A 13,668-nucleotide genomic window follows, 5' to 3' on the forward strand; every position below is an offset into this window, starting at 1 on the left:
GTAGCCATCGCCTCTGGCAGACAACACCTGGGGATGCACTAAGGACATAGTACTTCAAGTCCCAATTTTCCCTTTGCTTGCCACCAGATCAGACCCATAGATACTGACTTCTGCTACCCATCATGGCATAGGCTACTTATGCTTTTGCATAACACCTTTTAATAAATCAAATATGGTGCAGACTAGGTTACCAGCCTGTCATGCTCATGCCACATGTTGCATTCCCCGAATGCATCCCTTGCTCCCCTTTCCCATGGATACTCCAGATTCCCTAGCAAACCAATATTTTGTTGTCTTATCACCACCTGTGTCGTGTCACGGAAAACCAAAGCGCACACAGACGCTTTGCACTTTCAACCCGGGACAGAAAGTACAGACGATCCTCGTTATGCTGAATTTCCCATTGCACGAAGCGAATAGCATACTTCGCCGCTGCTAGAGAGGAGGGGGTTATCCTCGAAAGCCGAAGAATCGGGTCTCTCTGGACAGCTGCATCCCACCTTCACTTTCATATCTCGGACCGGCTCCTCGACCCCACCGGCTCTTCAGCTCCACTTACACCGTCTAACGCAGCGCCAGAGGGTAGGGTACCCCCTTCCTGCGGAAACCAACGTTTGGGCGGCACATTCAGCTAATGCGATTTTTCCAGTGAAAACGGCCTGGATTAGAAGAACGGCGCCATCCCCTTCAGCCCTCACCACCCCCACCCCCAGGGGCTGACGCCGAGTTTTACCGGAAATTCAGGCGGTTCCTCTGCCTCTGCAGACTCCGCGGCACCCACTGAGAGTGCAGCCTTCCCTCCGGTAACCGCAGAAGCCCCGCCTTTATTTGGCCTCTCCTCTATTCAGGAGGCCGCGGCTTCCCTCCGGCCCGAGCGGCTCCCGCGCAAGAAGCGAAGCGAACGGAGCAGACAAGGCGCGATGCTGGGACTTCTGGACTCCGCGCTGGCGCTCTTGCTCTTGGCCCCTCTTTGGGCGTTTGTGGCAATGCCGTATGTCAGGTTTGTGGCGGGATTGCCGTGCGTACCTCCTGCGGCCTGCGAAACTCCCGCCGGTGCAACTTTGGAGGAAGGGAAACGCTTCTGAGATAAGCCTTTGGCGGCTGCATCCCGTTGGAAGCGGTCGCTGTGTTTGCTAGGAGACCCCGAGACCGTCAGGCGTCTTGCAGGACTGGTTTCAGAAATAGAAATGCTGCTTGTTTTTCCTCAGTCTTGCCTTTAAATCGTCTGTCTGTATAATACTGATGCCCTGTGTTAGCGCTCCTTCGGTTTCTGGCGCATTGGAGTTTCCCTTTTGCAAAGGACGTATATTGAGAGATTGACTGTGTGCCTGTGTGCGTGTGTGTGCGCGTGAGAAGCTAGCTTGGATTTCTGTCACAAATTGCCTGGCATACTTTGTGAATATTGCAACGAGGGACTGCATTTTCAAACGTCAGCCACTCAATTAATGTCTATTTTTGTAGGAAGTATTTTGCGGGAGGTGTGTGTAAGTCTACAGCACAACTGAATGGGAAAGTTGTGGTGATCACAGGAGCCAACACCGGCATAGGGAAGGAAACGGCGCAAGACCTTGCAAGAAGAGGCAAGTGATTCATATCTGCTTATCCCTTGTAGCCCCCAGAATTGTAGGGATTGTAAGAAAAGGAATTCAGGATGGAAAGGGAAGGTTGCACTTCAGTTTGTTCCTAGAGTGTGATATCTCCTTTTCTAGGAAGTTTTGAGTAAATGGGAGCTCACTTTATATATACATCCTAATCTTGATTTTGTATAAGTGTTTCAAATTCTGTCATGTTTCTCAAAGTTCCTCCTTTTTTCTTGAGATTCCAGCTTGTCTTTGTCAGGATTTTCTTTCTCATGGGAAAGGATTCATCCCGTTATCTTTACAACAATAACAAATAATATTTTGACTACAGAGATCATGTGAAAAACACCTGTTATTGTGTGTTGTGTATTGTGCTATTTACTGCCACCTATTGGTGTGTGTATGCTAGGTACCCAGTGGGGGTGGCATAGAGCTATAATACAAGGAGAGGAAAATGTTCAGTCTCTCTGAGTAGTTGTTAGTTGTTTTGGTGTTAGCCACTATGTAAGGTTTGTGGGCTACGTAGTTGTAACAAAGTACCAAGTAGTGTACCTCTTCTCTAAGAGTTTGTAGCTAGAGATTTTGTTAAGCTTGTGTTGCTAATAAGTCTTGGATGCTACAATTACATGAGAAGATGTGTTTTTCTTTATATTTTGTATGATATTTGCATTTTATGGAATTTTGCATTTTTATCAATAAACACCAGTTAGTATATATTTTCTGACTGGATTTCTTTGGGAAACAAGAAATGGACATTGCATTGTGTTTGCTTTCATGGCTAATATTTTCCTGGAGTTTTTGCTGTGCTCTGCACAAACAGGAGTATTTGTGATTATCACTCTGCCCAACAGTCTTTGGGTTACGACAGCAATTGAGACTGGGGTTGCTGTCACTAAGCAATACAGTTGTAAAGCATAAAGTCCTGGTAGCCCTGGTTGCTTTCATAATCGCAAGGCATGCAGGTTGTTAAGTGTGAAGCAGTGAGAGTCCCAGATAAGGAGCATGGCGGTTGCCACAGGGATGTGTGCGTATCCTGAGAGGACCGGCACAAGTTGCACACAAATCAAGGGAGGCCTGGGAGTGCTTCAGAGGCCAAGCGCGGGCCATGCGTAGTCGAGGGAAGGCTTGGGAGGCTGAGCACAAACCACGTGTCAATCGAGAGAGGCCAGAGGAGCCTGTGTGCAGGTGGGTGGGTAGTCCTGCGGGCAGGAGTGACTTACCGGAATGAGTTGCAGCCTTCCCTGCCTGCTTCCCCATTGAATTTGCTTGGAGGAAGGCAAGGGAAGGTCACAAATGGCGCTCACATGATGAACTTCGGTTGTATGTTCATTTTTTCAGTGCTGCCGTAACTTTGAACGGTTGCTGAAAGAATGGATGTAAGCTGAGGACTACCTGTGCCTTTTATTCCTCCAGCAATTTGTCAATACATGGTAAATTCCTAACTTCATTGAACAGTTCTTGCTGTATCTTTAGCCTGATTTCTGAATCTGGATATACCATATTGGCATATATGATTGAATTTATCTTACTGTAGCTGTCCTTGAAGTAAAAAGCATTTGATGGTGATGCTAATGGTGAGATTGCTGGATTTATTGTTCTTTTTAGAAGGCTCCATATTTTTAACTTTTAACAAACTTTACTTATAATATATCCCTTCAAATTATTTTCTTTTATTTTTTTGTATCATAAATACTTATGAAGTCCATTGGCTAAGCCAGCTCCTTCTGTAATTAATATTCTGCTGTTTGGGAGTTTTATCTATCCTGTTATCAATGATAAGACAGCTTGCTCAATAATATAATTTAAGGTTAGGAAATGTAGTCCTCCTTTCTTTTGAGTCTTGCAAAATTTTGAATCTTATTCTTTTTTTTTTCCCCTGCTTCATATAAGTCTATTTATTATTCTTTGCCAGTCCTGCAAATTGAGATTGAAATTGGAGCCATCTGGGATAGGAAGTTCATCTTAGGAAAATATATATTCATTTGTATTGTTGCAATACGTCGTAAGCAAGAAAATTTTAGATTTTTCCACCTATCAAGATCTATGTAGTTCCACAATTTGTTACAAGTGCTTTGAAATAGGTCTTGGTTGCAGATAGAGTCCCAAATATTTCAGTGGGTTTTTTTTGTTTGTTATTTCATAATCAGTCTTTTTTTCATAAAGCCATCTTCTTCAAAGGTTCTGTATATTATTAATATCCAAAATTGTAATTTGGACAGTAATGCCTTTGTTCCACTTTTCATATTTTATTGGCTGCAGGTGCCAAAGTCATCCTTGCTTGCAGAGATATGGCAAAAGCAGAAAAGGCAGTCCATGAAATCCGGACCAAGACGGGAAACCAAGAGGTTATGACAAAACATTTAGACTTGGCAGACACCAAATCTATCAGAGAATTTGCCAATAATTTCTTGAAAGGTACGTCTGAGACACATTGTTTTTCTCAGGGTGTGTTTACTTGGGCAAAATGATATTTGTCTAAAGATCCAGTAGGCATGATGCTATTCGGTTATGCTTTCTATTCGTTTTTTAAAACCACTTCAAAATGTGTGCAGATTTTAAAATTAGACATCTGCCAGCATAAGTATACCTCAACTAGTAGGATTGTCAAAGCACTCCTAAGGGAAGAACTGTAGTGACTGAAGTAACAGAGGATCTGCTATTTCCTGTCATGCTGTCTGGAGGGATTTTGTGGGAGACTGAGAGGACCAAATTTTGCCTTGTCAAAATGTTCCTGGGAAAATCTGAAAGAAACTGAACTGTGCCTCTGTTTTTATTTCACCAGTTCCAGTATTTTTTATCTTGGGCTTCTTTAGTCGTATGACCTACGTGCTTGTTTCTTGTAGAGGAGAAAGAACTCCACATACTCATCAACAATGCAGGGGTTATGATGTGCCCCTATTCAAAGACAGCTGATGGCTTTGAGATGCACTTTGGAGTCAACCATCTTGGTAAGTTTGCTATACTTTTCTACCTGATCAGTTTTTCTCTTAGTAAAGTTCTGTTTAAGATGTTTTCCTCCTTTTGTGTTGAAATACTATGAGAGGTTAGAGTCTGGGCTGCATGTAAAAATTGGAAAGATTTATGCACTTTCACAGTGGGGGTATGCAGGGAGGACAAGTGAGGAAAGGAATGTTGCAATGCTGCAATGCTAGGTGTGCCTCTCTTGTACATGAATTGTAATGTTGCACGCACATCTGTAAGGGGCAGAGCTTACATTGCAATATTTGTTTCATCTGTATGAAGTGGTTGAATTCTACAGAGGCCTTTCAAAAGATTGTAATTATTAGGTAGATGAACATACATTTGTTGGGCTAAGAGGTTCCTCTCAAGGTTAAGGCTCTGTGAGCCCTGATCATTTAATAAGAGGTAGCACTGCTCAGTTCTTTAAGTTAATGGAAACATGGGTTGGTTGGGGTGAAACAAAAGTGTCATTTTTCTCACAGGGATTACATATGTGCTGTTCTGGTTCTTGATCACTCTATGAACTGTGTGCTGAGCATTTTTCTATACATCAGGTTCTTCATCAGGTTAAGGAGCTATTTGAATGCGCATAGTCCTTAAGTCATTTCCGTAATCAGGAGGTTATTATCCTTGTAATTGTAGAAAAACTATGAGAACCCAATTACACCATGCAGTCTTACTTCCTAAAAATCCAAACATCAGTAATACTTTCTCATCAAATTTGGAAATCAAGTTCCTTTTGATACCTGGTGACCTCATGGAAATATTCACAGTGTTCTTGACAACAATATGGAAATGATTTGCCATTGCCTTCTCTTGGATTTTTAAAAAAATCTTCTCAGGATAGTCTATATTTCTGGTATTATCAGGTATTTACCATCTACGTATTATCCAATCCTGAAGCTGCTTAAATTTTTGAATTCAACCAAGGTTTAGAATACAAAATTGCTGATAGCTGTCTACATAATTTAAACAGTTCTGTGAAAGAAAATCGCCTCTTTCGGATTTTCTGAATTTTTGCATATCTTTGCAATTGAATGTTATCAGAGTTTTCATGTGTGTGTGTTTCATAAAGAAAAACTGAACAAAAAATGTCAACTTTTCTTGTTTGTTTTATTTATTTCATAAACAAAATTATCCAACCTGCAGTTTGGTAGTCTGTAAAAGTAATCAACCTCAACCTCAGTTCAATTAAAAAGATAACCAGGACCAGTTCTATCTATGCTCTGTTCATAAAACTCACAAATTTTGGCTCTCCTCATCAGCTCACGAGATGGTTACGTTAATCATGGTTTGATTGGATTTTTTACCTTGGCTGCCAGTTATGTATTTTATTTTCGTTCTTGGGTGTGTTTTGAACTGTTGTTACCTGCTCAGAGTCACCATGGTGAGATGAGTGGCCATATAAATGGAAATCAATCACAGGGAAGTTCTCACCACAGAGATTCTAAAGGCATGACATATCCTGTTCAAAAGACATCTGTTAAAAGAAAAAGAAAAAGACATGACGCCCATCAGTGTGGGAAAACTTACAAATTCTTTTCTAAATTTGTGGGGCTCCACCGGTCTACCAGGAGTCTTGAAACGGAGAAGATTTGGGATAACCACGAATCTTCCCAAGTAAAAGCTATTCGTGTGGAAGATATTGTCATGTAAAAGTTATTTCAAGAACATAGGATGAAGTGATCCAGGAAGTCACAAAGAATGCTAGAACACTACCTAGGCATCTCTTGCTTTGGCTAAAGTCAGCGCTCATAATTCCTTCATCAGAAAATCACTGAGAAGAAATGGGATTCATGAGAGAGGAGAAAGGCAAAAGTCATGAGTCCCCGAGAAGAACGTTAATGGTTGTCTCAAAAATCCCCTGGATAGCCCTCCAGATTTCTGAAGGATTGTTCTACGAACATATGTCAAAAATGTTCTTTTCAGGCTACTTGGACGTTGGTATGCCTGGCAGAATGAGTGCATACCAAGACCTCCTACCAACTGTCAGGCACGGAGGAGAGGCTGTGCTATCTCCATTCTGGATGACTTGCCATTATTGAAGAAAGCATGGAATCTGCTTTATATCAGAGAATTCTATGGGTGAATATCAGAACATCTGTCCATCAGCTGAAGTGCAAGTGGGTCATGCAGCAAGGCAGCAATCCCAAACATATGAGCAGGTCTCCAATTTGAAGAACAAATTCACTGCTTTGGAATGGGCAAGTCAAAGTCTAGACCTAAAACTGTATAGAAATGTTACGGCAGGACCTGAAACTACAAGTTCATGCTAGAAAGCTCTTAAATCTTACTGAGCTCAGCAACCAGAATCTAAGGGGCAATTACTTTTTCACATCTAGCATGTTGCATATTGGATGACTTTAGGACCTATATGAACCACTGAGTGGGAAAGATACACAAATATTCAGAAAATCGGAAAGGGGTGAACATTTTCCCCAAAAAATGTATAAGTTCCTTAAGGACAACTACTTAACTTCTTGATTCTTAGCCATCTCTTGAAGATACATCTTTTTCCCCCTACATTTTTGCTTTATTTTTGTCAAATATTACAATTATAATGTTGTAGTAGATGCATATCTGTATTTAATTCCCACAAACACATAATAGCTTATGTATTATTGGACACTGACAAAATATTTGGTAGTGTGATATGTTGGATAGTAGAAGATAAAGATACTATATCCTTGTAAAAACATATGTTTAAGAAAAAAGAATGCTTACCGATCTAACAAAGTAACCACAAAATTCAAATTATTGTTCATAATCTTTCCTGTTAGGACACTTTCTTTTGACCTTCCTGCTAATAGAGCGCCTGAAACAGAGTGCACCAGCTCGTATTATCAATGTATCTTCACGGGCTCATCGTTTTGGGAAGATTTGCTTCGATGATCTTCAGGGGGAAAGGTTCTACATTCGGGGCCTGGCATACTGTCATAGCAAGCTGGCCAATATTCTCTTTACACAGGAGTTGGCTAAACGTCTGCAAGGTGAGCTGGAAGTTTGCAGTGCCTTTAGTTGACAAGGCCATTTAAAAGCAAAAACCACTGGAAAAATTGGCATCCTGGGATGGGAGAAGTTCAAATATTTTTGAAGTACATTTTTTTAACTCCAGATGTTGTTGCTTCCCAGTATTTAAAATAGAACTGTGACAAGCAAAGATAGCAGTGTGTTGAACAAACTGCAAGAGCCCTGACATTTGTGTCTTATCCACACATACGGAATGTGGTGAGACATCATTCCAAGTAATGTTAAATAGAGTAATAATTCCAGAGAGAGATATTAGGGCTCCTACCACATGCATAAGTATTGTTTGCACATGAGGGAGCCATGGTCAACTTTAGCCCAATTGCCATTGAATTGTCCTCCAAAACATCTTAAGTAAACCAAAAGACCCGGTAGCTCAAGAAGGAAAAACAGGGGTCATCTACAACATACAGTGTAAGGAGTGTAACAGCCACTATGTAGGACAGAGACTATGTAGGATAGACTTGCAGAGTGCATCCATGAACACCAACTAATAGTGAGAAGACCAGATGATAATTGCTTATCTCACAATACATGGACTGTCTCAACCATAGTTTCTGTTGGGAAGCTGTGAGCATCCTAGACCAAGCTAAATCCAAAAACGCTAGAGAATTCCTGAAAGCTTGGCATTCAGACAAATCAGGCAACAATAGACACCTAAAAATAAACCGTATTTACACACCATTCAAAATAGACAGTAAAAAAGCTACGAAGGAAACCAAAAGACGAGAACGCATCCTCTCCAGCAGCCAACACCCAGATAAGCAGGGATTAAGAGCAGGCGAACAGGCAGAAAACAATACCCTACTCAAGGAACTACCAAGGAGAAAATCACACCACCACAACCAGTGGCGGGGCAAGGTACTGCATATAAACAGGGACCAAACCCCACCCTCACTCGCACTGATGATGTCACCTGGTTGGGTAATGAAATCTCTGGAAGCAAACAACCAAGCTCAGAGAGCACCAAGGATACCACAGTTTCACTCCTGAGCTACATATATTCTCTCCTTTTGAAACTCTAATTTCTAAGTACACACTGGCATCATATGCTCCGCTGTAATTCAAACAACATCCCCTTTGCTTTTGTATACGCTGATTCCATTGTCAGTATATCTTTGAATTCATTTAAGGTTCCTCTCCTATAGATACTGGTGTTACTGTAAATACTCTGCATCCAGGTTCAGTTTTATCTGAACTGATCCGTCATTCGTTTGCACTAAAAGTTCTGTGGAATACATTTGCCATCTTCTTGAAGACTCCTTTGCAAGGATCCCAGACCAGCATATACTGTGCGGTGGCAGAGGAGCTGGAGACAGTCAGTGGAAAGTATTTCAGGTGGGTTGAACTGGGGTGACTGGCATTGGGATGCGGTGACAGAGAACAAACTTTGGGGAAAACCCTCTGGTTTTGCTGTAACCACCTAGCTCTCACATTAGCCTTGAGGTGGAGGAAAGAAGCTTTGTATATGTTCAACTTCACTCCTGCACAGTATAACCACCTCAAAACAAGCCAGGACTCAAGCAGGAGTTATGATTGCTCTTGGTATTATTTTGAAGCATCAGTGAGGCTCTGCCATGGGCTACGAGCAAACATTAGGATATGGAACTTAGCAAGTGCTTAGAACTGAGCCGTGGATGAGTTTAGAGTTCTTGTAGCTCTAATAAGTGCAGAAGCCATTCAGAAAGAGAGGATCTCATCTGCTGATTCTTGCCTAGCACCATCAGTTGAGATCACTACTTGTCTCTTTAAAGCAGCAGTTTTCAACCACTGTGCCATGGCACGTTTGGGTGCTGTGAAAGATCCACAGAACGACACATGGTTGTTCTGGGTGAGTGGAAGCGTAGGGACAAGCCAAGACAGTGGGAGTGGCTGAGAGGAGGCAGGGAAAGTAGTGAAGATTAGAGGAACTGTTGGACTATACTACAGTGAGAGTGCTGTGGGGAGAGGGACTGACACATGCACTAGCCTTGCTGTTTTTGTGTGTGTGTTGAGGGGGGTGTGCGGCGTGCCATAAAGTCAGTCTTGATTCCTGGTGACTGCCTGGACAAGTCCCTGCGGTTTCTGGGCACCATTTTCGGAAGTGGTTTGCCATTGCCTTCTTCATAGGGCTGAAAGGGAGCGACTGGGCCAAAGTCACCCTGCTGGCTTCGGGCCTAAGACAGAACTGGAATTCATGGTCTCCCAGTCTCCAACCTGGTACCTTTAATCGCTACACCAAATTGGCTCTCAGCCTTGCTGAATTGGCCTTTTAAAATGTTTGGTCTAGTGATCAAGGCACCAGGCTAGAAACCAGGAGACTTTGAGTCCTAGTCCCACTTTAGGCATAAAGCCAGCTGGGTGCCTTTAGGCCAAGCACTCTCTCTCAGCCCAGCCCACCTCACCCACCCGCTTGTTGTGGGAAGAAAAGGAGGAGGAAGGAGTATTAGGTATCTTTGCTGCCTTGAGTTATTTATAAAAAAATTCTAAAAAAAGGTCAAGATCCCTCTGGGTTTTATTTTGGCTGAAGTGCAGCTGTTCTGAAATGGTTGAGCAGAACTTCTGGAATACAGTCCTTTATAAAGGGGTCACAACAACACTTTTTCTAGTTGAGCACACTGCTGATATACACAGTGTAGATCCTCTGTTGGAGAAAGGACAGAATGCTGTTAACTTGTATTAGTAGTTGAGGAGTCGAGAGTTCAGGCATGTTTTGCTTCATGTGCCTGTCTTAGAATTAGTGAGCTTTTGGGGGTTTTTTTTTGCTAAACCTGCTTCTTCATGCAGTGGAACACCGCTAACATGCTTTCTTCCTCTATGTAACAGTGATTGTAAACCAGCAAGAGTGGCGTCTCAAGGGCGTAATGATGAAACGGCAAAGAAGCTGTGGAATGTTAGTTGTGAGCTCCTCGGTATCCAGTGGGATTGACATGCAGGAGCCGCTACACCTGACTTCCGCATTTTGTGCGTAAGACTATGGGAAAGGGCTGCTTTCATGCACGCTTCCTAGATGCAGTTGTTAGGACATGTTCATTTCTAGTAACAGTTTCTGTTCCTCTCAGTTTCTGCACTAATACAGAAGCTCAAGCAGTTGTTCAGTGTACGGGATGATCCACAGTACACGAATACTACCTTGCTCGGGACTTCATTGCAAAAGCTACTTAGTTTTTCTGGGTTTGCATGGCAGACTGAATTATGAACTGCTTGGTCTGGTTTTGCTCAGCATTCTAGCTCAAAGGTTGCTGGCTTGTTTCTGATTCAGTAGGCCATGTGAACATGCCAGGCTACAAGATTACAGCGGGTATCTTTTTTTTTTCAATTTCAGATGTTTACACTATGGTTTTGGTGTCTTGGCTTCTTTCATTTGTTGCATGATTTGTGGCTACATAATTAACAAGAAATGATGTCACAGATTAAAACAGTAAATTGACCAAGTTTAAGCTTTTATTGTCTCAATGAGAGTTGAACACTGTTGTTCATTGGAAGTTGAGAACTCCTCCTTTACAGTTTAATACAGGATAGTTCACAGGACAGGTTTTGCTGGTGAGAAAGGGATCCTCAGAAAATCCTAAAGAATCTGAGTAGCAGACAATATAAAGTGCAAAAAATGCAGTGCAAAGGCTGGACCCAAAAATTTCTCTATTTTCTATTCAACACAAGTGGTTCCTTTCTTCCTCTGGAAGGTACTGTTGAGAAGAGCTTGGAGATGGATGTACAAAGCTATGGTGGATACCTACTCAACAGCCAACAGACCATCACACACACAGAATTAATGCTCATCTTTTCTGATGGTGGAAGAAGTAATCAAAGCCGCAACAAGCCCAGTTAGACTATCTTTTGGGTGTTCATGGCAGTTTAGCTTGATAGACCGCAAAAGCAGATGTTATAACTCTTAGATTCCTAATAGGCTAAGCTCCAAAATCTGAAAGGTATGAAAAGGTGGAAGCTAAATATAGCCCTCCCCACTTACTTAACCTCACAGTTGTTTCTGACTGCCAAATCCAGTGAATTAAGCATTACAACGCTTGTGGCTGTGAGATGTGGTGAGCGTTTCACTGGAAGAGAGCAGGTCAGACCATTTTAATCTGCTAAAATCAGTGGGAAAGGATGATGTTCATCCAATAAAAAATTTTAAAAACTCATAAAGGTTAAAACACACTGAATAATTTCTTCCTTACAAATAATACAATTTTCATAACTGTTCCAATTTTGCAAGTTAAAAACTTGTCATCAATTAGTATTCTCTTATTTAGAGCATGCTGTGCTCCCACTTTATTCTGTATGATGTCACTGAAAGGACAGTGAGAACTTCAACCTGTTTTAAGGGAAAGGTGGAAAATAGGGGTACAGGTTCTGAGTGGAAACTATTTCTATTCAACCTTCATCACGTCCTCCATTTTCTGTGTTAACTGGTTATTTTCCTGCCTCAGATAGTAACAGGTGTAGAGTTAAAGACCTGTTATTTCTTCTGCACAGAATTCAATTGCAGATTTTTATTATGAAAAGCAACATAACGTTGTACCCAATCTCAAAATGCTACTTGTTTCTTTATTGATTTAGCTGTAGCTGTGTGGTGTCGGAAATCACAAGCAGTTATCAACTTTTGTTGATGTGGGATTTGCATTAATAAAACAGTGCCCAAAAGATGAATGTCTTAATGATCATCAAGCAATACACAGCTGAACCAGGACTGAAATATGAAAATAAGTAAAGAAGAAACACCCTGAAGTAGAGGTAGTTGGTTGTCACTGCATCATGACTGGCACTTTTAGGAAGTTGATCCTTTCCCTTTCAATACAGGCAGTCCAGCAGCCTCTTTCCAGCTTGCAACCGAGCTTGAATCAAGCCCAAGTAAAGTTTTCCCTTTATAGGAACAACATCCCAACAACTTTCTGGGAGTCATTACTTGGGATTTTGGCTAAGCCAGCTTCTTGGCTTAGTGTGGTGCACCGAAAGCCACTGGGTGCAGATGGCCTGCACTACATCATCCCCACCATCCTCTGCCAGTTGCCGTACGTGTTGGACCAGCTGCACAGCTCTTGCATTGTCTTGTTTTACTGAGACAAGATAGGCAGAGCGTAGTTTATGACATTTCAAGTATGCCTGAATCTGAAACAGAAAGGAAAATCATGTGATTTGAACTTCTGTAAGAAGAGTATTGCTCGTGGGATGGGCCAGTTCTCTTTCACTTCCTTCCCAATATAGCTTCTGATATGAACTTCAACTCAAAATCTGTTCTTGCGTTTGGTGAGTCTGTAGAAGACCAAGAGGTGTGTTAAAAGGGGATTGCACTGGGAAGTGGGGATCAGCAAGCCCCTATAGACACGCATCTCTCTTTCCTTTATTGGAAAGGGATCACTGCCAAAAGATACTTGCTTGTCTTCTGGAAGGCAGCAGGGATTGTGTGTGAAGTCTGAAACAACCCACACATTTAGAAAGATGACAGAGCTGCTCTGTGGGTCAGGCATTTGAATGCATTACAAAGGCTTGTATGTTGGGCTTATTAAAATAGCTCGATGCTGAACAAATCGGTTTGTGCCTAGAACTTTAAAAAACTCATATTTTCTTGTTTCATGTATAGTCATGTTTCCCCCCCAAAAAACAAACATTAGATAATTTCAAAGATAATATCCTTTCCATAGAACTTGTTCTATAAAAGCAAATATTTCAGTTGCAGGTTTCTCTGAGAGTAACAGTCCATTACAATGGGAATTGACTGAATTAGAAAACATAGCGATTTGTTCACCAACAGAAGAGGAAGGATCACACTGTGGAATAACAAATGGTCCAGAGTACACGAAATGTTCATCTGTCATTATACTACCAGTCATGGCCTACCAATCAAAATATTGATACTGCAAATTCTACATGAGCCTTCTAGGCTTAACTTTTTGAGATTCTTGTTGCTGCTGGTAAAGATCAGGGGGCAAATGGCATCATCAAAAATTGAGTGAACAGTTCAGAATGACATATAGACCTTTCATCTCCTGGTTTCTCCTCTCATACTATTTCAGATCATACGAACCTGAAAGGCGAAATTCTTCATGTGATACCAGACCTTGATTGATTGATTGATTTATATTTATTTATTTTATTTATTTATTATTAAATTTGTATGTCG

General features: G+C 41.6%; 1 protein-coding gene across 2 annotated transcripts; it reads left to right on the forward strand.

Annotated features, from left to right (window-relative positions):
* The first annotated feature begins 812 nt into the window (after positions 1-812).
* LOC112543320 (retinol dehydrogenase 12-like) lies at positions 813-12,654 on the forward strand. Of its 2 annotated transcripts, none has more exons than XM_088145610.1 (7): positions 813-1,000; positions 1,462-1,580; positions 3,840-3,995; positions 4,424-4,528; positions 7,322-7,531; positions 8,717-8,906; positions 10,374-12,258. In XM_088145610.1, exons 1-7 carry the CDS (start codon positions 921-923, stop codon positions 10,474-10,476), a joined length of 963 nt encoding a protein of 320 aa, XP_088001736.1. In that variant the 5' UTR covers positions 813-920; the 3' UTR covers positions 10,477-12,258. The 2 variants fall into 2 exon arrangements, with proteins under 2 accessions (XP_088001736.1, XP_088001737.1); XM_088145611.1 differs by having other exon boundaries at positions 814-991; positions 10,374-12,654.
* The last annotated feature ends 1,014 nt before the right edge of the window (positions 12,655-13,668 follow it).

The sequence above is a fragment of the Python bivittatus genome, unplaced genomic scaffold (genome assembly GCF_059951505.1).
Source record: "Python bivittatus isolate LINGU-HERP-01145 unplaced genomic scaffold, Pbiv_v1 ctg000480_np1212, whole genome shotgun sequence".
Lineage (NCBI taxonomy): Eukaryota > Metazoa > Chordata > Lepidosauria > Squamata > Pythonidae > Python > Python bivittatus.